Genomic DNA, 24,821 nt, shown 5'->3' on the forward strand with positions numbered 1-24,821 from the left:
ATAAATAAGGTTATGGTAGAGTTTTTAGGAACAGGAATATCAAGAAAAAAATACAACGCACTGTATTTTGAAAATATTCTTCCAATTTTTATTAATTTGTTAACCCAGGATTAAAAATTGGTTAGGTTCACCTTTTAGCTTGGCAAGCAGTCGTAAGTTGCATGATATAGAAGGGTTAATGTATGCAAATGTATGCAAATCACCCGAATTCCTGCTTCCCTTTTATCTGAATTTCAAGATTTCCAAAGAATATAACTCTGTTCTGGCTGGTTCATATTTTCTGAAATATTCACATTATGTTTTTAAATGCAATATATCAAAACAACTATTTTGTTTTGCAATAAAATTCTTACATTTTGAATTAGAGGCATTTCCCATTTTGCTAACCATGATTTTAAGCACTTTTTTGAGAGTCAGTCGTTCAGCCCATGCCATTTTAGAATGAGGATATACTCTTGTTTCAAGTGAAATATTACATTTCACAAAATAGTTTTTACGGGTTTCCTTGTCATCTTAGATGAGAAATATTTCTTCGAAAAAAACTGTGTTGGCAACGTGCAGCTCCACATTAAGTCCTTGAACATTTATTTTTAAAAATGTAGAAAATGTACAATAAATTTACTAACAATAACGATCCATTTCAGAATAAAAGTTTATTTTAATAGGTGTCTGTGATACCTGATTTCGTTAAAATACCCCATGAATATATTGTCTTTTGATAAGAATGTTAAAGCAAACTTGGTAGACTTACATATGACTTTCAAACGGATTAAAATACGTATATGTTGATGTGCGTTTACTATTGAGTTGTAACAAAGTCATGCAATTTTAATTATTAGTGATTTTTCTAAATATGATAACCATTTATGATTGTTAGTCATCTAATAATAATTTCTTTCTGAATATAACATTGGATTCATCTGTGTACGGCATTATTTGTGATTTTTATAGGTGCTTTATACTCTACAGTGTTAAAACATGTAATCTTTAATGTTTACTGTTTTAAAAAAGTCGCGGACAAAATATTTAGTTTCTAATTTAGACTGAACCCCTTCCTTATGGACGAGTGCATCTTTGGTACATCCCCCTAGATGATAGGCAAGAAGTCATCACATATAACAGCAAAAATACAATAAACACAACAAAGATAATAACAACGCAAAAAATAAAATAATGTGACCAAAATAACACATGCCACAATACAGACAAATTAAACAATGTCAGATTCTTAAAAACTTGATCAACACACAAACTCACAAAAATTGAAAATTGCATGATTATCAAAGACTTAAAATTAATTCAAACAACTCATTAGCCCAACAGAATCCAACTGTTACACGATACAAACATGTACATCTGGAAAAATGACACTTGGAAAAATGACTCAAGATGTACTTCTTTGTATTGTGTAATAGTTGGATTCTGTGTTTGGATTAATTGTAAGTCTTTGCTAAAGCATGCAGTTTTCAGATTTTTTGAGTTTGTGTGTCCAGAAAGTTGTTATGAATCTGACATTGTTTGCAATAGTGCTAAGTTTGTGTGTATTACGACATTTTTTATTTCGGTCATACATTTTTTATGTTTTTTTAAAAATTTGATGTGTTTATTGTATTTTGCTGGTATGTGTGATGACTTCTTGCCTGTCATCTAGGGGATCTTATAAAGATGCACCCATCCATAAAAAGAGGGTTCAGTCTAAATTAAAAGCTAAAGATTTTGAACGCGTCTTTTTTTAACAGTAAACATTACAGATTACAAACTTTGACACTATAGGGTGTTAAACACCCTTACAAATTACGAAAATGCCACACACAGATAAATTCAATGTTATATTTAGAAAGAGAATATATTATTCAGAAGACTAACATTCACTAACAGTCGTCATATACAGAAAAATCAAAAAAATTTAAAAATAAATGTCAAAGGACTTAACAGTTTCTTCTTGATAATTTCCTAGTGCTAAAAACTATAGCATAACCGTTATTTACATTAGAAGCTATTAAGCCATGGACATTAATATGGCAGCCATATTTAATTTATGCAAATTATCAAAGGGCCTTTGTAAACATTGAGCCACTTAAAATGTTTCTTCATACCCAAGAAAAATATTAAAACTTTAAAATCAAAGAAATAGCTTGTTTAATGTGTCGTATATGACCGACAATGTCCTTTGTAGGAATGTTGGCCACCATATTGGATTTATGCAAATTAACAAATTACCTATGCCAATCATAGCATCTCGAAAATCGTTTGTCCATGCCAAAGAAATATACTTTTAACTTTAAAATCACTGTAATAGCTTGTTTAATACGTGGTATATGACCGAAAATGTCTTTTGGAGGAATGTTGGCCGCCATATTGGAATTATGCAAATTAATGAAGTACCCATATGAAACATTATACCTTCAAAATGATTCCCTTGGCCCAATTACTAGTGTCAGACTTTGAAATCACTGTAATAGCTTTTTTAACATGTTATATATAGCAAATTATGTTATTTTGTTGGATGGTTGGCCGCCATATTTGATTTATGCAAATTAGACATATTTCCCCAAGGTGGATTCGAGTAAACTTTTAATATGTTGTTCTGGGTACCTCTCTGAAATGCATTCCGAAGAAAACAATTCTGTTGCAATTTGTGGTGGGTCTAACCCTATTTTGACTGACTAATTTCGATGTGTATTTGTACTCTGCGATGCTAAATTTCTCCATTCGCAAAAAAATTACAATGGCCATAATTACATTTTGTTTAAGAATGACTTTTTTTATGTAAGAAACGTAAGCATGACTTTATGTTTAGTTTTAGAGAACTGTCGTTTAAGGACTGTTCAGTTTCTTCGACCTGGGCTGGAATTGGTTCACCTTATTTTTGATATAGGTGATAGAGGGGGTCATCATATTTTGGAAATACTCAACAAAGGGATGATCAGTGTGTTTTTGCTTGTAAATATGTCAGTCTGTATTCACGTAAAATGCGTCGTACCAGCCACGAATTGCATAAATCAATTGCAGTTTTTTTACTTTGGAATTTTGCTTCCGAGGGCCCACCCTGTTTGAAAGGGTACTGTATTTTTTGTTTTGTTTTTCCCCCGGGGAGTCAGCTACTTTTGATGTCCGAACAAAAAAATAATAATCATAATCCATCCCGCCCCTTGCCGAAGAAACTCACCCAGTCCCTTATATCAATTTATAATAGGTCCATGTGCAAAGATGGATGTGGAAAAAAGAAAATGGTTCAAACCGTTCTAATATTTGTCTGACAAACATGCCTAAAATTTCACACTACACTTCAATTAAACAGGATTATTTCAAATACTGAATATTTTGATGACAAATCGGTAGCCCTAGATGAGAGGGTGAAATCGTAATACGTTCCTTGCGTTCCACAATTCCCCCACCCTCCATCATCCATGTTCATCACATCCCCGGATATAATAGTGGTTGAATCCATAGACGTGCGTAACGAGCAATGCGCACTGTCGTAATGTCCTCACTATCAACAATACACGTGCGGAAAGAGGACGAACGAACAACTCAGCTCACCACGCACTGTGTAGTACCCTCACCACAAGCGGAGAGAACACTAACATCATTGTAGTTGCCGGAAAACGGCAAAACCATGGCCAAATCGGTAAGTCTGTGAAAGACACTCTGTACATTCTGTTACCATTGATGTGCGATGACATCAAATAGTTCATGACCTTGTGTCCACTTCATGACGTTCCACAATCATGATGTTACATACAAGCACAGCCTGCGTACCTAACCACAAGTGACTGCGTGTTACAGTACACAGCGGTGGAGTATATGCATGATATGTGCATATAGTTGATTGAGGCAAAGTTCGTTGTCGCGACTGGCGCTCTGTGTAATAATAATGGTTAAATAATGAATGTTTAACATGTTTGTGGCCAAACTTAGAACCGTTTACTACGAGGGGAATGTTGATGGTAGTCTAACAAGGTGCGTGGACGTCGTGTTTTAAATGCCTAAATTTGGTACAAATAATTACATACTTTAACACGATGACCTGTTGATGACACGTATTAAACATGTATACACAGGCTTCGATGAAAAGGGCGTGTGGGTCGTCCTTTGGTTGTATTGTATATTGGCATAGCTCTCAGGTTGTAGTTCACGAACGGGCAAATCCTCAATAAAACCATATAATTAATATACACATACATTCACGATTGTCCTTTTTGGTGGATTGGTCATATATTTCGCGATGTTATCTCGTGACCTTTCCCCTTTCACCGACTCTCCTGTCCCGTCATATTGACTTAACATCCCGGTAGCATATATTTAGGGAATTTTTGTTGACCCAACTCATCGTAATTCCGATTTAGTTGACTTTGATGTTAAATATTAGCGTCTCTAACCAGCTTACAATTACATCGCTATATATCACTATTAACAGTCCGGGTATTTTAGTGCAAGTTTAGAGTTTTAGAGAGCAGGCATTGTCAATATTTTGAAAAGATGCATGAAAATTCTTTGACAAAATCGTTTTATGCTGCAGTTGGAACACTTTCACATTTCAGCCATGGTTCCACGAGTTCAATTATCATTATGATCAGAGTAAAACATCAACCATATTTATTATTGATGTTATAATTTGTTCCATTATTTTTTAATAGTACAATAAACTAGGGCCCACCTTCCTGTAACATAAGCTCCTTATAACACTGTGTGAGGACAATCAAAAAAGTACACTGATTTGTACACTTTTGTAAATTATTTTCCTCCATGCAAGGATCTGCTCTTCTGTTTGTTTCTATTAAGGTAGAACGTGCCTCTGGGACAGATATTTAGACTCTCACTTTTACAATTCTCTTTTGGTCAACCATTTTGAACTTTTTATTATTCTTCTTAGGTATTTTTAGGTGTCATGTTGTAGCTCATTTCAAGTTGGTAAATGAAGTTTTTAAGTGGCTTATTCTTGTGAAAATCGAAAATTTAATTTTTCCCAGGGATGGCGTCCATTTCAAATTTCAAGTGTGTGGGAAATATTGGGTAATTTGTTTCTTTAGTGCCAAATTTTGCACAGTGACCCTGATTTTTATTCTTGATTTCGAAAGGAAATGAGTTAAAGTTTCCTTACTGAAAGTTTGAGCCAAAGTTTAAGTCTTTCAGTTTGGAGGCGTGTACTACTTTAATTATTCCTATTCAAGCCAAACTGAATCTTGTTGCATACCCATGAATATCTGAGAACAAAGTCAACACCTAAAAAAAATGTAACAACTTCAAACTAAATATGATGAAATAATGTTGTGTACAATAATTGTGTTTCAAATACAAAGTTGTTATGATTGGATACTCCCCATATGCAGTTGATTGGAACTGTGTTGGTCGGATGATGTACTAGATATAATGGAATTTATCCAAAAATAAACTGCAACTGTATAATTTCACAACTTCTGCAAAACATTCAGCTTCATTCAAATTGCACACTGTGTTCTGCACCATAGATAACATAAAAACATAGCAACTCACTGCTGTGGATGGCTGCAAACAATTTCTAGGTCAGCCACATGCATTAATGTGGATTCATGCGGCCAGAATTTAAATAATTCAATATTTCATGAACGATAATAAATTCACTCCTTAGTAAACTTACAAAATGGCCGTTTTTTCACAGTGCCATTTATTATCTTATTTGGGTGTTGATGCATTTGTCCAATTGCAAATCACTGTCTATGAAATGCCAATGCTTGCCCCTAGTCACATGTTCATCTGTACACCCACCACAGAACAAACACAACCCTGATAAAAATCAAGCGATTGAGATTTGCTTGATTGTTGCTGGCATTGGTTGAATGACCTTTCGTCAGCTGTCCTGGAAAAGAGGGTATTCAATCAGTGAAGACAGGGATCACAAAAACCTCCACAAGTGATCAATAACGGAATGTTTTTGAATTCTATTTCATTTTCCAGAGGAAAGAAAAGGCATCAGAAGCCAAGGTTCGAGGAAACACTGCCGCCAAGCGGAAACAATACTATCAAGCCATTATTCACTACACAGAAGCAATTAAATTAGATTCTAAAGATCCAACCGTACTCACCAACAGATCTCTATGTTTCCTTAAACTTGCTCAACACTTCCTAGCTCTCGAAGATGCCAAGCGAGCAGTCAAATTACAACCAGACTGGTCTAAGGTATGAAAAAGAATCTGTTTTTCCTTAATTTTTCATTGTTTACAAACATATGGTACCCAGTGTCATGTTGACTTTTTTTAATGTTTTAATATGAACAATAATGAATGGTCAAATCACTGCAAAGAAATTATCACAGCACTTTCAATCATTAACTTTTTACTTGCTAGGTTCAACTGTTGCTAACATGCTGAACTGATTAAAACCAGTGAAGCATAACTTTTCACACACAGATATTTTGACTGATTTGATATGTCCCATAAAAACCCCCTTTTGAAATCCAGAGAAAATAGGAATTGTCATGGTGTCCTGTAAGTTAAGGGTTTTAGTCGTTCAAAACATACTACTTGTACACTGTCCAACTTTTTTTGACAGTAATAGTGGAGTCAAGATTTATAGTTTGATAATTTAAAAGAAAATTCTGATAAAGCAAACTTTATCAATTTTCAGTATATAATATTCAAATTTTCTGTAACTTGAATAACAATGCTAGAAAACTGCAATATGTCTTTGATGTATAATTGAGAGTTTATTTTTGGCTTCTCCACAGATGTACAGATTTTGATTGAAAATAAAAGCAATACCTGTCCAGTATCTTTTGGCAAAGTTTTCAAATGCTAAGTGTCAATGACTTGAAACAGGATACTATTGGCATAATGCACAAACATATTGGTTCATTTCACATGTATGTTAGGTACACTCTGTGACTCCAGTGGGTAAAATGTTTTAATTCAAGAGCTTGTAGTTTATCGTAGCCAGAAAATACATTTCAGCCAAAGCCCTTAGGTTTAGTTGAAATTACAAACTACGGTTGCCATGCAGAGTGACCAAATTTTAATTAGATTGGAATAGTTCCAGAATGCCTTGAACATTTGTTCTTTATCCACGATTTTTCAGTTATATTCCCATAGCAACAGATTCAGTGACCTAGTCTTAAAATTTGATACTTTTTTTATAATGATTATTGTAGCATTTTAAGGGGTGTGAGGAATGTTATTTTTAATGCAGAATAGAGTAATTAAGATAAAGAAACAAATTAACAACACTTCCAGTTCCTGAAGAGGTGAAAAAAAGGCAAAACATTAGCCTTTAACTCTGGTAGAAAATAGAAAATGTTGAAATTATGATTTTCTGATGATTCTTGGTTTTAAAAAAATGTTTTTAACATCACTGGAAGATATTCAAGGTTGGCTTGCCTTTGAGCTTACAGACTACAGTCAGTTTGAGATAACCAACTGTAAAATTCCTTCCTAGCTAACCAGTACTTGTCTAACTAATAAATGGTCAGTTTACAACTTGTCTGATTGACAGCTCTGTCACAGAGAGACCTGTCAATCAGATCTCTCACCTAATTGCAGATTTCTGGTCAGACTTTGTATCTGTAGCACCAAAATATCACAATAGATGTATTGTTCATAACCAATAAAATGTTTTACTCTGGAAAATTAATTCATAAGGAGTTTAGTTAGTAAATTTCTTTGTTTTTCATCACAGGGTTATTATCGCCAGGGTCAAGTTTACTATTCTGCTGATAAATTTGAAGATGCTGTCAAAATTTATGAGGTAAGACATTATCATGCTGACCGATTTATATCTAGGTTTTGATTCATTCAGTTACAACTGTTTGGTAGAAACATTTGCCTGTAAATGATGCTAATGCATTTGATGTTCCGATAGAGAAGTATTGTGAAGGGGCTAAAGATGTCTTTATCTCTTAATTTCTTTCAAAGATGGTGCAAAACAGGAATAGGTAGTACAAGTCAATTACATTCACACAAGATGTTCACACTCTTATAATTGCATGGACTTGACTATTTTCATGGAAAGAATACTGCAAGTTTTCATACAACCATAGACCTTTTTTTCTCGAGGGTCTATGATACAACCAAGGGCCTGCAATGCACACAACACACAAAATAGACATCATATTCTGCCACTCTTGTGTATGAGAGTCTGAATCCATTGACCTTTCATCACTAACTCAGAATACCTGGTATTTTCCAACATGCTGCAGTAGACAGTGGGTAGATACTGATACATACTGCAAACAATATTAATCAGTCCAATGAGATGTCGCCATTGATAAGAATGATAAGCTGGCTCTGCCCAGTGCAGTTGGCATGCGTAATATTGTGACATTAAATAGCATTATCTCAGAACCTCAATGCATGCTGCAACAGGCATGCATCATACATTTTCCATTGTGTACCTGAATAGATTAATTACACCTTCAAGTTCAAGATCATAGGTAGGCGTATCTCAGTACATACCAGAGTTTACAGTCAGATGACAAAAATATCAGTTAATGAGCAATTGATGTAAGAGGAACTGTTGACGGTAAAGATTTGAATTGCTTCAAACTTCAAGGCACTTTTCCTTGATCTGTGCTAATAAATCATGTGAAGTTTTAGAAATACCAAATCAGCAAGTCCTACATATCAAGTGATGTTGCATGTGTTGTTTCCCAGAGTGTATTCATGTCGTAAACCGTTGGTGGGTTTTTTCCCGCAGGAGGGTATAGCCAAATGTCCGAATGATGATGGGATGCTTAAGCTAGCCTTGGAGAAAACACTTGAAAAGAAAAGGGAAAAAGACGAAAGTAAGTGTATGCTGAATGACATTGAGTTTTACTTTAATTGCAAGGTCAACCCTTGGTACGACCTTGACCTTTTCCACAGGCTAGTTGGGTTGGAAAACAAGAAATCTGGTTAAATGTTCAAATCAGATGTTTTCACGCCTCATTCTTTTTAATCTTTTTCAGACAGTCAAGAATTTCTGGAACTCTCATGACATATTCCTCTGTACAATCAACTCATGGCATATCATGAAACAATAAGAATATTTATGAATTGTCTTCTTTGTGATATCAAATACGATGTCTCTGTCATAGTTGATCATATGTGTATATTCATTGGCTGGCGATTCAGCATCTTATTATAAAGGATAGTAATTAGCAGTCATGACTCATTTTGAAATTAATCTCTCTGACTACATTAATATCTAGCGGTCATTTTCACGCTGCAAAATGTGCAACCACCAATATTATAACTGTTTCATTCATTTGCACCCAAAGAATTAAAGTTTACTAATGAGTCTAATAATTTACTTTAATGTAAGCTGAATATACTGCAAACTTTCAGAATATACTGCATTCTACTTATTCTGTTGATTGAAGATGCATGCCAATACTGTAAAATGAATTCTCAGTATGCAAGGAATACTTCCATTGCTCATTATTTTAAGCTTTAATTTGCAATTTTTGGAAATGTCATGGCCATCAAACTTATTTTGGAACAAATTTCAACTTGTAACATACAAAATTTAAATATGATAAAAGACCCCAAGCTCAATTCCAACATTTCTGTTTGATTAATAACTTTACTTATCAAGTGAAAGGCCGTGATTTTGTACTTTGCCTGTAATTTTACGAGTACATTTTTCGTCAAATGAACATAGAATCTTCCATTATTTCAATATTTGTTGTAAAGCTGTTTAAGACATCTGACATATTGTGAATTTTCTTCCAGGGGAAAACAAGTACACAAAGATAGGCGTGATTATTGGTGTCATTCTTGGCATTATATTTATAATTGGCGATGAATATTTTGCATCATACAGTGTTTTAGTGGTGAGTGTATTTCTCTCTGATTTTAACATTTCATTCTCCAATTTTCTCAATATCATTTTCGTAATTATTTTCTCATTTATTTATTATTATTTGTTGATCTGTTTCTCTTTTCCATTCTGTACCTTTCATCAAATTCCTCAAATGCCCACTGCAAGCATTCCAACCTGATTGGTATGAAATTACCATCCAATGAACTTCACACTTATTTCCCTGGTAACGCGACGTCATTACATGAATTCAGGGGTCCACGCCAATCTGATTATTTCAATTTCAAGCTCTATGAGTAATCATAATGAATGGCCTTGGAGTCCAAGTCATTATAACGATTACATGTCATTATGGGTAATGAGCATGGGTATTCCATTTCCAAGCGGACGTCATTATCACGAAAAGCGTGTATGATCGTGTGTATCTTCTGGAAGTACCGGTAATATTAAGCTTTCTTGACACACGATAACACTTATCTTGATTTTGAGGTCATTTGTTTGATAACACCTCTGAATATTACCTGAAAGAAGCTGCTGCAATAACTCTGGTCTGATAATGACTTTCATGAATAGGCATTGATTTTGTAACTTCGATTTCTTAAAATTTTTCAGTATTTTATTTGTCTGTGGAAGCCTTCTTAGTGATGGGAGGATTTGTGTATCAAAACTGGCATTTGAGTAGATACATGTAATCAGTATCAGATTTAGTGAATCAGATGTTGTCTGTGTTGCAAAATGCCTATTTGATTTTGACAGAAATTTTCTTTTTTGTTTTTGGCAAAACCTTCATTAACCCACACAATGGATGTTTAACCCTTTGAGTGCCAAAGTCAATTTTTGTCGCCTTATAGAGTGTACCCTAGTCAAATTTTTTCAAGTTTTGCCAAAATTTTGATGGAAAAGTTTAGCCAATGAAATGTGATGTCTGTTTGGTCCAAAATTATTAAAAATATTACAGAAAAATTTTTAAAAATTGGTAAAATGTTGCATTAAAATTTTGGTGGGAAAAATTATAGCACTTAAAAGGGTTAAAATCACACACTTTTGATAGAATGATTGCAAATATTCTCTGCAAAAGAAAATTGTCTATCATAAACAATGTTATTGACTTAATAGTAGACATATACACACATTGTTTTGATATAGACCCATATCAGTTGATGGTCAATATTTGGTCACCACAAATGATATTTGTCATAAAGTTCAACAATCAGAGAGTATTGTGTAATATTTCTGATTCACAAATGCATTTAATGACAGTTCGGGGTGAAATTCTGCCAAAGCCTTCTATCCTTTTATTTGCAGCTTAGTTTCCATAGATTTGAGCACACGTATGGATGGACCGTGCTTTGACCAATTTGCCAAGGCCACAGAAATATAACATGGCGGACATTGTTGTTGATGCTGTAGTTGACATTCATATTTATTATATTTATCTTTACTGAAGAAAATTTGAACTTATTTTTGTATCACACTTTTATTGCCACAAATGTGATGTAAATCCTATATTTACAAGCAGGCAATAATAATAATATTATTATTATTATTAATTGTTTCTCTTTGCAGAACTATTTTTGGAAAGGTGTTGCACTTTTAGTCATGGTAATAGCAGGGGCGGGTTGTGCTGAAATGTACAGTCAATTCTGGAAGATGACCAGCGATGCATTGCTCATGCCAGATGAAAATTGGTTCAAGGGTAAGTGTTACCATGGCAACCAAAGTTTTTTAGAGGATTCCTCATTCATTTTGCCATTTCCAATGATTTTTCAAAATGGGTGATTTCCATATTTATCTTGTCAGATTTCATAACTTATAAACACAACAGAATTTTTCTAGATATCTAGCTAGTTTCTAGCTATCTATTTTTGCAAAGAGTCACTCCTTGTTTTACACAATGTGATGGTTTTCTGAGATATGTTGAGTGATGATGATTTTGATTACAACAGACAGTAAAATGTATTAAAATAAAAACTAAGAATTCAAAAAGATAAAGAATAATTCAAATTGTGAATAAAGAATGGGGAAAATTCATATGCCCTGAGAGACGGATTGTAAATTCATGAAGGTCAAGTGTAGTTCAAATGCAAAGCTTTAACTCCTTTCCTTTTGAAAACCCTGGTACAATTTACCAGAATACTGCCCTTGATAAAAACACATGACATGTTCCAAATATTTTACATATTTAACAGATTTGACCTTTGAAAACACCTAGGAATGTACATGCAAATAATTTTTCACTGACGTCCTTACATGAAAATTGTTATATTTACTGACGTGCAGTTGTAACAATGTGCATGACAGTGACCTTGACAGTACTGAAAGTCACTGTGAACTTTTTGGTACCTTGATTGTCATTAACCATGGATGTAAAAAAGTGACATCCATGTTCGAACTGAAACAGGTTCAGCAAATGTGACATACTACATTTTTAGTATAACAGCCAGCTTTTTAAAACGATTGTAGTTATGCATATTTGAATACTACATCAAGCTTGATTAGCAGAACATTCTTGAAGAACAGTGGGCTAGTTCGTCATGAAGTAAACCATCCAGTTTTCCAGGGGGTGGGGGTGGTGGGTCTCAATCTTCATGAACATGAAGCAACTTGACCCCCTAGGATTACAATGTTTTGTAATGTTTTCCAGTGTGGGCCCAGTATACGTCAATCTTGCCATAAGCAGTGTTGACTTCTGTGATTCCGCAATGTAAATTTTAATTTTGAAAATGATTGTTGCATCTCCTGACAGCTGCCACTGGGGGCTTTGATGACGAATACAGATTTGAAGGTGAAGTGTCGCAGTCCGTGCAGACGGAACCTATGCAACGGGAAAGGAGAGGCAGGGAACTTGATAGAGAGTTGCGGAAAGGTGTTGTAATAGAGGAGGTGAATGAAGATGATGATGAACAGGGTGGGGTGAAATTGGAAGACCTTGGTGAAGAAAATGAAGAGGACTTTGAAAGAAAGAAAGATAAATAGCAGACAGAGATTGATCATTGTATCAAGAATTTTTTAGATCTGTGTACAATAGCAAATTTCAGTACGGCCCATTTCTTGGTGAATGTAACAAAGCAATCTACCCTCATCAAATCCTTTGAAAGTGTGTTATCTGATGAACTTAGGAAAGTGTACAATATCCTAAGTTGCCATCAAATAGTTCAGGACATCATATTTGTCAACAACCAGCCAACATCATGAAAAATGGAAAATGGTGATAAATATGTGAAATAATTTCTTCCACCTTGTGATGAAATTTAGTTGATAGGTCAAGAAATGGAGATAATAGACATGGCAACAGTATTCGGCTTTTCAGGGTTACGTAACAGGTATTTCGTTTCCCTGTTGTTGTTTTTTTCAAGCTAAATTAAGATTCAAATTTATGTTGGTAAAGATTCGCATTCAGAGAAAAACTACTTGCTGAGGAATTTTCTGTAAGTATTGTGGGTCCGAAAGTTATGTAAATATGAAAGGATTATTTTCCTATTTCTGTAAATGAAACACTACTATACTGTTCCCAAGATGTGCAATGAGTGAAATATAGTACAGCACGGAAAATTTAGTTTATTTATTCAGGCACTGTGAAATCAATCACAATAACTGAATGTTTCACCCTTATTCAATTTCAGTGAAATGTTTATCTTAACATTGAAACAACTCTGATCAGAATGTATTTTCTATATTTTTGTTTGTAACTTCTTGTTCAGATGTTCATGTACACTTGTCCTGACATTGCTAGCTGAGTGTTGCGAGCATTTGCCAGCTTTAAACTCAGCCTGGTTACGTGTCACTGCATTATTGAGGGAGTGTAATGTCAGGGAGAGAGAAAAATGGAGAAAAGCATGATGTGTGACAGAAAATATAGGACCTGGTCTACCAGTGCCAGTTATCAGAAGATCTGTTCAGCTCAGTATGGCTATGACGGGTCGGATCTAGTTTGCTCAGCACTGCTACTATGGGATAGCCAGATCTGGTTGATTCATCCAGGCTAGAGCGATGCGCTAGATCCTGTCTTCTCAGCAGGGCTAATGATAAGCCACTTCTGATCAGCACTGCGTTGCTGTGATGAGCCTGATCCTGATCAGCTCAGTAGGGTTAATGATAAGCGAGATCTGGTCAGCTAAGCAGGCTTGATGATAGGCCAGATCTGGTCATCTCAGCATGGCTAGTGATTGGTCAAATTAGGTCATCTAGGTAGAGTTGGTAGCCAAACCCAATCAGGATGGTAATTTGAAAATATTTTTTTCCCCTGACATTGTCCAGAACACAGTGAACACACAGGTCCTTTTAATGATATTGTAATTTTTGCAAGCACAACATATCACTTTTTCATATGCAAATGATTGCTTTGCATATTAATGTTACCTTGTTGCAGACAGCCTGGCATTATCACCATATCTGTCAACTGTGTATTTATAGCAAGTCTGTCTGCCCAAAAAATTGAGTTCAGTGATGTGACATGCCTAATATTTTTTCGTCAGTCTTGCCAGCAGACGCGCTTCAACAAGGTGAACTCTCACCTGTTCTGTTAACAAGTAACAAAGTCACAGAGTTTTTGAATCTTTTAAACACGGAAAACTTTTCAAAAATTTGATCTCATTTAGAAAATATCAGTGCCAACAGGAATGATATCACGCAGCTGTATGCTTGAATCACATGTACTTTTCAGTGTAAATGTCGAGAGAAACTGTTTTGGATGTGGCTAAAAGCAATGAATACTGCATTGTGGGAAAAACAGATTTTAGACAAGTTGTGCAACTGTACCAACAAACGCTTCCTCACTTTTCATCAAAACATGAGCTATTTTCTTAATGACTAAGTATAGAACATTGTTTATCATATATTTTCGACAGAAGACTTTGGTCTCATCAAAACAAAATAAATTCTGTTTGTCAAGATTATGGCATAAACTTTTCATCTGCTTACTGTCTCAGACATGTAGGCAGGTATGAAGCATATTGTTAACTGATACTTGAATTGGCAAGTCTTCCAATGCTGTTCATGGCCATTACAACTCAAATTTACACCATCGATTTGTTACCATGGCAACCAGTCATGGTTTTGCAGTATTGATGTTACATTGGAATGTTCTCTTTGACCTTTGAAACCTATAAGCATCTTACATGTTGTTCAGTTCGGAGAGATAAGGCAGTTTTTACACATTTACGATAATTCTGCACAATTTTCAACAGATGTATGCCTTGTATACACATGCAGTCACAGCCACACTATATGCTTGCTGTGTTTATATCATTCAAACAAAACTTTAGGGATAAGAACATCATAGGGTAGGCAGCTTACACAAGCATTCAAGCTGAATGCCTACACAAAGGTATCATGAAGGATTGCCAGCAAATTATCATTGATACATTGTACAACGGACGGGCAACTTACAAGTTAAATAATGTGCCAACTGGAGAGTGATGTGTTCTTGAAAACAATTCAACTGTGAATAGTGCACTGACAGTCTGCACACACCGAATGCACTGACAATTATAAGTCCCACAACTCCAGCAGCCATCCACAAACTAGGTACGTAATAATACGGTCACAATATCAAGTAGGTGGAAGGTAATTTTACTCTCTTAGTCAGCATTGTTATTGCTAGGAATTTTTTGTCATCAAGGAAAACCACTCAGATATAAAATTCATTCCTTTGAGGGGGGTCAGACCCCATTCAATCCCTTGAGGGGGGTCAGACCCTGTTCATTCCCTTTAGGGCAGAGGGGGAGGGATCAGAGCCTATTCAATCCCTTGAGGGGGTCAGAGACTATCTACAGAAAATTTACATATCAACAATGTGGAACACAGCTTCAGTTGATCATTAAAAACCTGTTCACCCCTGTTTTCATGTGTAGTGGTCCAAATTTGCCGTGGAAAAGAAAAGGGTTTTACACAAAATTGTGGCGGTCAGAGTACTTTATCTCTTGACTACATTGAGTGCAGGAAACTTCCGGTGCCATGATGAAGTACTCTATTCCTTGATTGTTTGGAAATCCTGGCGAGGTACTACAGATAATCACTGCCTGTTTGGTATACAGATTGGCAATTGTAGTCAAGGGGTTAATAACATTTTTGGCATTATGGCCTTAGAGAGGATTTCAATGAAGCTGAAAATGAATTAATGGTCATAACCATTAATTCATTTTCGCGATGGTTTCATTTAATTTGTCTAAAACCGGAGTCAATATATGCATGGTCACCCATTCATTCATTATCTTTCAACATGTCAAACAATATAAGAAGTATTATTCATCAAACAAAGTTCATGAAAAATGCCTGACTTGGTCCCTTTAAGGTGGAAATGTCCAGCATGATATTAACCCATTCACCACAATGGTTTGGTCTAAACCCAATGCGATCAATTGTGTGTGTGGACCTGTCAACAGGGAATTGAGGTGAACAGGTTAAATGGGGATCTATGCATCAATAGATGCTTCTGGAGGTATTGCCCTTGACTTTGATGTTGTAGTTTTAAACGTTGGAATCTACAGAAAATGATCTACTTAGCTGTGAGTTAAATATTCCTTCCAGCAATAGCAATGTGCATTTTAGTTTTGAGAACATGACTGTTTTGTACTTGTTTGTCGAAAAATGGTGCTACAAATGTATACAATTTTTGTAATGACTGCCAAAAGTATTAATTTTTACATTTGATCATTTCAATAAAAGATACAAAAAATGTGATGTACAAATGTGAAATATTTTGTTTATTATGAATGAAATATTGTTGTCAGTGATATTGATTGGATGGTTAGAATAAGGATGTTAATGTTATGAAATGTTACGATTCATATGTTGATATAATTGTGCAAGTATGGGCGCACTAATGTATAAAATGATTGATGTAAATATTTGATGAACTCTTTTCATATCTGCCACATGCCCAATCAAATTCAACTATTTATATTCCCATCTTCCATACCAAAACTTGTCATACAAGCTGTATGCATGGCTGTCTTTCTTTCTGTCTGTCCTGAGTAAAAAAAACACTAACTTATGCACATATCACTTTGTAATTTGTATACCATTTATGACACTATTTGTTTTTAAGATGCAAATTCCAGTGACAGGCAGTGAGCCATAATGAAGGTCTCCCTAACATTATGATCTTTGATAACAACGAGCACTTATACCAGTGTTGCAGCCAGGAATTTTAAACCAGGGGACACTCTGTCCACCTATCATTTATTTTTGGGGACATTTTGGGGACAACATGCGGCAGTTGTTAATCAAATTTTGTATTATTCTGTAACAAATTAGTTTCACAAAACAAAATTCAAGCTACTGGGACCGCGCAAGCTTCACCATGCTTGAATTTCAGGCAAGTAATAGCGTTGATCGCGATTTCGGGTTTGTTACTAAATATAGTTGCACGTGTGCGGACAGATATGCTGAAATTCGGACAAATTTTGTCATTGTATGCGCGGCTGTTGTTGCAGATTGTAGTCTCAGTCATCAATTCATACAAATAATTGTGACGCTAAATAGCCATTCTAACACTTGCAGGTGTTATTTTCGTCGTTTATGTGGAAAATGCGGACAAATGTTTATTTACGCATATTAATGCGAGAGAACAGTGACATCATTTGCGATCAGCGCTATTGTAGCAGCTTTTAAACCGTATCTGCTGCAATCAAAGAGCTCAGTTGGATTACAAGCAAGTTACAATATCAAGTGCAGTGTTTTAATTACTTCTATTCACAGTTCTGACAGTACCAAAAAATAATTAAGCCGCAAAATAATCATGCAAAACAAATATTATCGTCAGTATCAGATATTACCTGCAGACTATACCTGACAGAGTCGACTCATGAGTGTGCCCGGGGTGACCCACAGTATGTGAGAATGGAGGACAATTGTTGCAAGGGTGTGTGCTGGCAGCAACAAATGCTTATACAATACTGAATATACCATGCTGGTATTGCTATATCCCTTGAATTCCTGCAAATTCGTGATGTGTGACTGAATATATTCCTGTCATGTTTGCTGAATAACATTCATCTCTGGGTTCGATCACCTAAACACTGTTCAGACAGTTATGCCCGACAGCATCAGTCCACAGACAGTAGAATCTTCAGAATCTTCCTGCTTTCCTTTTCCTTGGAGCAGTGTCACCGTTTGTTAAGTAAAGCTCTTATGGTAAAAAAATAATGAGTGAAATCAAAGTTGCATGGCCACAGGATAAAAATCTTGAAGTCTTTGCACAGTCCCTCCATCCACATGGGTGGCGAAACGGGGGTTTTGCAAGTCACTTGCCCCCCTGTTGGCTAATATTGGACCCATGGCATGTCTATTACTATGTCAGATGAAGCAGATGGCCCATTCTAGGCATAAATTCTGAATTTCCTAAATAAAACATTCACGTTGCCTAAATAATTTTCTCATTTATGCATAGTATATTAATGAGCATTGTTCAAATGTGCAAATAAACTTACAGTGAGTCATTATCAATGTAAAATATTCATTGGCCTGAAATTGAGCATTATATAATTCTGGGGTTGTACTGAATATTGAGACGATCTTAAATGCAAAGAATACACTTTGATTGTTAAATAAATGTCTGAACAGGTTCAATGACTTTGAAGCTTACCCTTCCAGACAGCTGGTATTAAAACAAAAGATTCATGTCCATCAGACTGTTCATTAGTTTTTAGAAAGTACCCTAAGGGTCTTTGTAAATTTTGCGCAGAGGACTTTGCTAAAATCATATGAAAATTCACCTGACATGAGATATCTACCGCATCGACTGCAAAAGGTCACACGTGGGTATGTGCTGTCCCGCCAAACACCACCATATCTCATTTCAACATATTAGAGTAATACCGTGACTATAGTGCAACAATATTAACAGTCTGCCATTTGGTTCACAAATTTGATTGCAAGTGCATTATAACAAATACAAGTACTCCTAATTGCAGAGTTCTCACGAAAATGCACATTTCCACGTCTTTTGGATTTTTTTTTTTGCTTGGGGGTTGGGTTGGGAGGTGTCAACACTCAATCTCCATCCACTTACTACATGAATTGTGTTTTTTCCACCATTTTGCGGTTGCCTCAAAGTAGCTGTGTTGAAGTAGGATCTTGTGTTACGTATCAGTTGATGTCACAGTCACAATTTCATACTGGCGTAACCATCAGTTTTCAAGAGATAACGGGACACAGTAGCTCAGTGGTTTCAGGCCCTATTGTGCTGCCATGATATGAGATAGTTCGGGTACTGGGAGGTCATTTCTTTATTAATCTTACAAATAAGACTGATTTCACGAATGAAAACATTCATGCAGAGACTTTATTCTACAAATGTTTCTCTTTTCCAATGTACAAAAATAATCCGATCATAAATTACACAACAGCATTAAATGTCAGATCCATGTTAATGTACCAAGCTTTGGCACACTGAGTGCGATAACGTTGAATGAATGTCTGGGATTATAGTCACATGCCAATGAAAGTGAATGCTTGTAATTATCTGGATATCACCACCTTGATAACTTTGTTTTTGTGTTGCATGTCAACTGCAGACTTTTTATGTTCCCAATGTTGTTGCTCAGCAACTGTTACGGCAAGCACAAGGATCATCAGAGTGGCATACAGCTTCAATTAGATTCACACTTCAAATACTTTTGGGTGAATGCTAACCGCAGCGTTGCATTCAGAAGTATAAACTTAACGGGACCTGCCTTCAAGTTTTCACATTATTGGCTGTTTTTGTTTTTGGAAAATGTTATTTAAGGTTACTTGTTGTTTCATACTTATATGCAAGCCCTTACAGTATAACCTGAAATTTATTTTGGCTCACATTATTTCTTCTAAACACCAGAAAATGTGTCATTTAAGTTCGTACCTGTCACAGGTTCATACACTGAGAAAGCAACGATTCTGATGGAAAATGACTTCATGGTTTCAGTCAGCAATATAACATCTGTCATCTCTCTCATTGAACAAAAATATCCTAAATATTCTAAATACGGTTAACCCGAACAATTTTGTCCCTTCATTGTACACTGGCCATAACAGATGACAGGTTCCTTCGACTTAAACACAGACACTTCAGAAAATTATTTTACACTTTTATAACCCTTTCACCAAAATGGTTTGCTCCAAAACCATTGTTATCAATGGCGACAGTGGACCTGTTTACATGGAATTGGGGTGAACAAGTTGGTGTAGCAGTACAGCAAAAGGGTGGTAATACTGTGCAATACAATACCAAGGGTTTAGCATAACTGCACTTTCACTATTGTATCCTTGACTCTCTTCCAAAATCTTAAAAGTTCCCCCCAAAAAAACCCCACCCACATCGGACGTTGGCAGTATCAGTAGCATCACCTGTCATTGTAAACGTTTGGAGATTCATTGATATGTTCTGTCAAAATCTTTTCAGTGACATGATACAGTTTCCTCAACACAGATCAAACACATGGTAAAAATCTCTGGAAAAGACATACCAGATTGACAACTGTACTAAACACAGACATCTAAATGTTCATTGGGAAAACTGCCCTCTTGGAGGGAATCACATTTTTTGTTCATGCACGTTTATTGTTTGATGATTTTGTGGATGAGAATCGGACAACCTCCCCTGTTCCCTCAACCTCTATCTGTTCATAAAGCCATCGTCTATTACAGCGACATTCTGCGCCACACTTCTCTGATTCGCATTCAGGGCACGGATAGTGACATCCTGGACACAGATCATCCAAACAATCACAAAGATCTCGACCATCCTCGATCAGTCTGCCTGCATCATCGTATATTGTACTCTTCTTTTTCTGTCTGTGAAGCAAAAGGAAATACAGTGATAGCAGCATGCCGCAAAGAAATTTGATTGGTGGAATAGACGTTCCGTAGTTACTGAAAGACTGACTTGATACAATACATGAAAGGGACACTCAATAAAAGTCAATATAATTATAATAGCCCTCATCCTGCTTGGCCATTTACTTCCTCATCAGCCAACTAGTAAAGAGCAGTTTTGAGCGGCACTGAGCCAAAATTGTTGAAAGTCTATACATATTTTAATATAATTGGCCTGGTATGTTACATCGATATAACCAGCAAAAATCATATTTACAGTAATTATGTTTTCGGAGGCCTTGAAATTCTCTAGTGTTTGTTAAAATGCAATATACGCTGTATGTTATGCCTCCCTGGATTTATCATCAACTTGACCTGATGGTGACATATGAACTTGGCAGGATACAGGTTAATTAATGGGCTTACAATTAATGCATCAGATACTGACCTAGACGGGTTTTCTGAGTGCATCACTCGCCGTAGTTTCCTCATTTCTCTTTCACTGGTTTCAGGATTAAAACATGCAAATGAGTAAGACAAGGGTCCCGGGTTTTTGAATTGCAAGCTTTCAAGGAGCCTCCGTGTTGCCTGAAATGTGTACAGAAACAAGAATTATCTTGTTGAAGCAGTTTTTGAGAATATAGAATTAGTATTTGGGATAAACTGAGGCGAAGTGCACACTGCACTCACTTACTTTGGCTCTGGTTTGAAAATTATTCACCCTACTTCGGGGTTACCTCTGTCATGTTAGCAGCTGAAAAGTGTGGTACACTATTAGAACATTACCTTGTTAATGGATGCTTTAGTGCTCACAGCTATGCAAGGATGAAGCTTTTTTTCTGAGTTTGTAGGAAGTAGTGTCACTGACTGCCACTTTCAAACTTTCAGTTCCAACGCATATTACTTGTAACTACGGTAAGAATGATGAGCAGTGGTGGTATCCAGTTAGTTAGTGTTTCTTACTAAGGCATGGGAACATAGCTATGCTGTATAAGGTTACTGACAGGCAGTACTACCTCTTTTTCCTGCTTTATATGATTCCATTGATCATGGCGACCTCCATACATTGATATACCAAGAGAAACCTCAGTAACGTGACCAGGGAAGCTGGGTAAAATTTAACTGGGTACCTCTCTTGGCAAGACTAAAGATAGTTGACTCAAAGAAATGTTGTTAGAATTGTTAGTAACCTACGGAGTCTACTTATACCATCACATTACTTAGAGCCCCCTAAGAAAATCCTTTTTAGTTCGCAACCAAAGGCGTGTCCACTATACTTTAGTTGTCCCGCGCTCTTAACAAAAACACTGTTAGTGATACACTTTTGTAATTTTTTCTAAAACAACAGACATGCTCAACCCAGCGGCAATGAGTACTGCCATTGCCAGGACCAGGTACGATTGGCTTTCTTGTTCGTTGTTGTTACCTGTACTCATGGAGCTACCAAAAGAAGCTCCATGCTGAACTGTAGACACACTGTGGGACCACAGATCCTCTTGCTCTTGGGTCTATGGTGAAACATTCGACAAGCCCTAAAACCCTACTACGTATAGTGCTACAGGATACGTATATCATACACCTGATTACCACAATCCCTCCATCGCATTCGCAGATGGACGGACGACAGAGGTCATACTTCCATGACTAAACAAACACTGAATTTTGAAACAAGGTCAACAAGGCTATTTACTAAATTAGCACTAACCATTCGCCGTTACTGTAGCTCCTTGACACAGGAATTGACAGGGGCCAAGACAGCGATTAAGTTTCACGTTTGGCCTGACCCTGTCTTTGTTGATTTGTATCTGGTCCCTCGATAAATGGGCACACCAGCAGGACGTACGACAGGGTGGAGACCCACTCGCTGTCCATTAAAGTACAAAGACTTCACCTCTCACAAAGGAAGGTCATTCCACTTGCGCAGTACAAACTACCCACAACAGCTGCGAGCTGATTGGCTCCTCAAAACTCTGCGTGGCAAATGGAATATCATACAAATCAAGATTTTGACAACACTGTCCTCGTCTGTTTTAAGTTGTTAACCTATTACAGTAATTCACTGCAGAGCTGACATTTATCTGTTTGTCAAAAATATTCCTTACCGGTTGTCTGATCTGTGGAAATCCCAAAGCTTGAGTTTGATTTGAATTCAAAGCTAAAGTTTCTCCATTGACATCTGTCAAATCTCCTCTGTCGTCGGCAAGGTTTCTGGACTCTGTTGATGGAATTGGAAAGGATGGAGTCTGCGACGTCAGTTCTTCGAGTTTATTCACGTCCCCTGACCTCAATGCGTTGTTACCTTCGTTTCCGTCGCCGACAACTTTTCTGATATCTTCGACTTGGCTTCTCAATTGTCTATGTGTACTTCTATCCCCTTCGGGCGGCTTCGACTTCGTTGATGCTTTTGAGTCAGCCATGTTGCTTGTAACCACGCTTGTAGCAGATCATCTGCTGAGGGCGCACTACATACGGAGGACGCTCACCCACGCCCCTACTGTATAACTGTGCCATAGATCTCGACCACGAGAGCAAAACTTCTTTTAGTGAATTTTGGTCCAGAATCGTTTAACAACAGTGAAGTGTTGCAAACAGTACACAATACGTTGTATCAGCAAGAATAATATGTTATACTTTAACATCTACTTCAACAAGATGGACATAAGTAAAGTATTGTCAAAAGTTACAGCAACTGCTTCCTAAAACTTGACTGTTTGATCATTAGAAAGATATTTTTCTGCACATAACAATCCGACTAACGTAAAATCACATACTTGTCTCATTCTTTTCTGTCTTTATTAGTCCCGTCCGTTGTTGGTCGCATCTCTTAGTTATGATTGCTTTAGATCTATATTCGAGTTGTTTGTTTGGTCGCTTTGGACACGAATGCCAAATAAAACTAAAATATTTTAAGGTCCAGAATTTTACCTAGCGATCAGGCATCACGTAAATTCGCGTTAGAATTCTCATTTTCAAGAGCAATCCACGTGACCAGGGTGAAAAAGAATCACTTCCACACGACCCGAAGTTATTTATCCAACTTACACTTCACCTCCTACCACATAAACATATTCTGCTACCCATAATGCAATAATAACTTCGAAGGAGATTCAATTTATGTGTTATTCACCACCCTGAGTAAAGCTAGGTCTACTACATTCTATGAGGACACCCATGATGACTATTCCATATGGCCAATAGACTAACCTCACATTTGACTGATTCTTAGCCGTTGTTGATAATAATATCACATTTACTCCGAGATCAACCAAAAAGTTGAACAAAGCCAAACTACATATCCATTGCTTTCTATTTTTGGAAATTCATCATCGCAAATACCACTCTGATCATCGGAAAGTTTGGCGACGGGTGTTTCCCCGAGAAAAGCTTTCAACGGAACCCCCTCCTCTTTAGCATTGTGTAAATCAATGTAAAACTGTATTTTAATATACAGATGTCTCCTGAATTTAGCGCCACCTCATCTTATAGCAGCAATCATTCCACTCAGAACTGTTCATGATTATCACACACATGTAGCTTCCACGTTGAAATTCCTCCTTCCGAAATCCCGCACTGCAAGTGGACAGAGAACGTTTGCTATGCGTCCTGCAGAACACTGGAATTCATTACCAAACACTATAAGATAAAACACTGGTGTCGATGTTTTTAAAAATCAATTGATAACTTTTATTGTGGCAAATGTAGAAAAATAACCTTTTGTATTGCATTTATTCTTAAAGTAATAAAAAGCTCCTACCAGTGTTGTGGGTTAACGTTGAACAAGAAGAAAACAACAGGTGTTTTGTTTGGCAAGTTGTGACAGAGAAGTGAAAGTTGGTGACATTAAAAAATCCGACTACTTACCCACTTAAAACACCAGGTGTGTATTTTGATGATGAACTTTGCAAGAAATTAAACTGGGAAGAAAAAGTGAAGTCACTCGAAAAAGCCAATAAATTAATTGGGAAGGCGTCATAATTTATGGGCGCATTGTTATCAGAAAATATCTTGCTGTATCTGAGATAATGTACTTTGCTTCTGTACTAGGTATACCAGAAGATATCTGTTATACGGTCCCAAATCGTATTGACGACTTTGTTAAACGTAAAAGAAAAATTTCCAACAAAGTGATTGAAAGTAGTTACAATTGCAAATATGTCAATGTGAAATGTCAGGTGCAAATTCATGCAAGGCACTGCTTAAAATTTTATACAAAGGCGTACTGAACACCCTAGGCGTCAACTCTTGAAATAGTTTCA

At 36.3% G+C, this 24,821-nt stretch overlaps 2 protein-coding genes across 2 annotated transcripts; one reads left to right on the forward strand and one right to left on the reverse strand.

The window, feature by feature from the left end:
• The first annotated feature begins 3,440 nt into the window (after positions 1-3,440).
• On the forward strand, positions 3,441-16,467 carry LOC139121234 (tetratricopeptide repeat protein 28-like). The gene is made up of 7 exons (XM_070685945.1): positions 3,441-3,631; positions 5,938-6,159; positions 7,651-7,719; positions 8,668-8,755; positions 9,684-9,784; positions 11,338-11,467; positions 12,518-16,467. The coding sequence occupies exons 1-7, from the start codon at positions 3,620-3,622 to the stop codon at positions 12,745-12,747; spliced, it is 852 nt and encodes a 283-aa protein (XP_070542046.1). The 5' UTR covers positions 3,441-3,619; the 3' UTR covers positions 12,748-16,467.
• Positions 16,468-19,039: 2,572 nt separating this feature from the next.
• Positions 19,040-23,006, reverse strand: LOC139121236 (ARL14 effector protein-like). Its single transcript, XM_070685947.1, has 3 exons — positions 22,668-23,006; positions 21,014-21,153; positions 19,040-20,544 (listed from the first exon to the last, which is right to left on the reverse strand). The coding sequence occupies exons 1-3, from the start codon at positions 22,980-22,982 to the stop codon at positions 20,298-20,300; spliced, it is 702 nt and encodes a 233-aa protein (XP_070542048.1). The 5' UTR covers positions 22,983-23,006; the 3' UTR covers positions 19,040-20,297.
• Positions 23,007-24,821: the final 1,815 nt, after the last annotated feature.

The sequence above is a fragment of the Ptychodera flava genome, chromosome 21, assembly GCF_041260155.1.
Source record: "Ptychodera flava strain L36383 chromosome 21, AS_Pfla_20210202, whole genome shotgun sequence".
NCBI lineage: Eukaryota > Metazoa > Hemichordata > Enteropneusta > Ptychoderidae > Ptychodera > Ptychodera flava.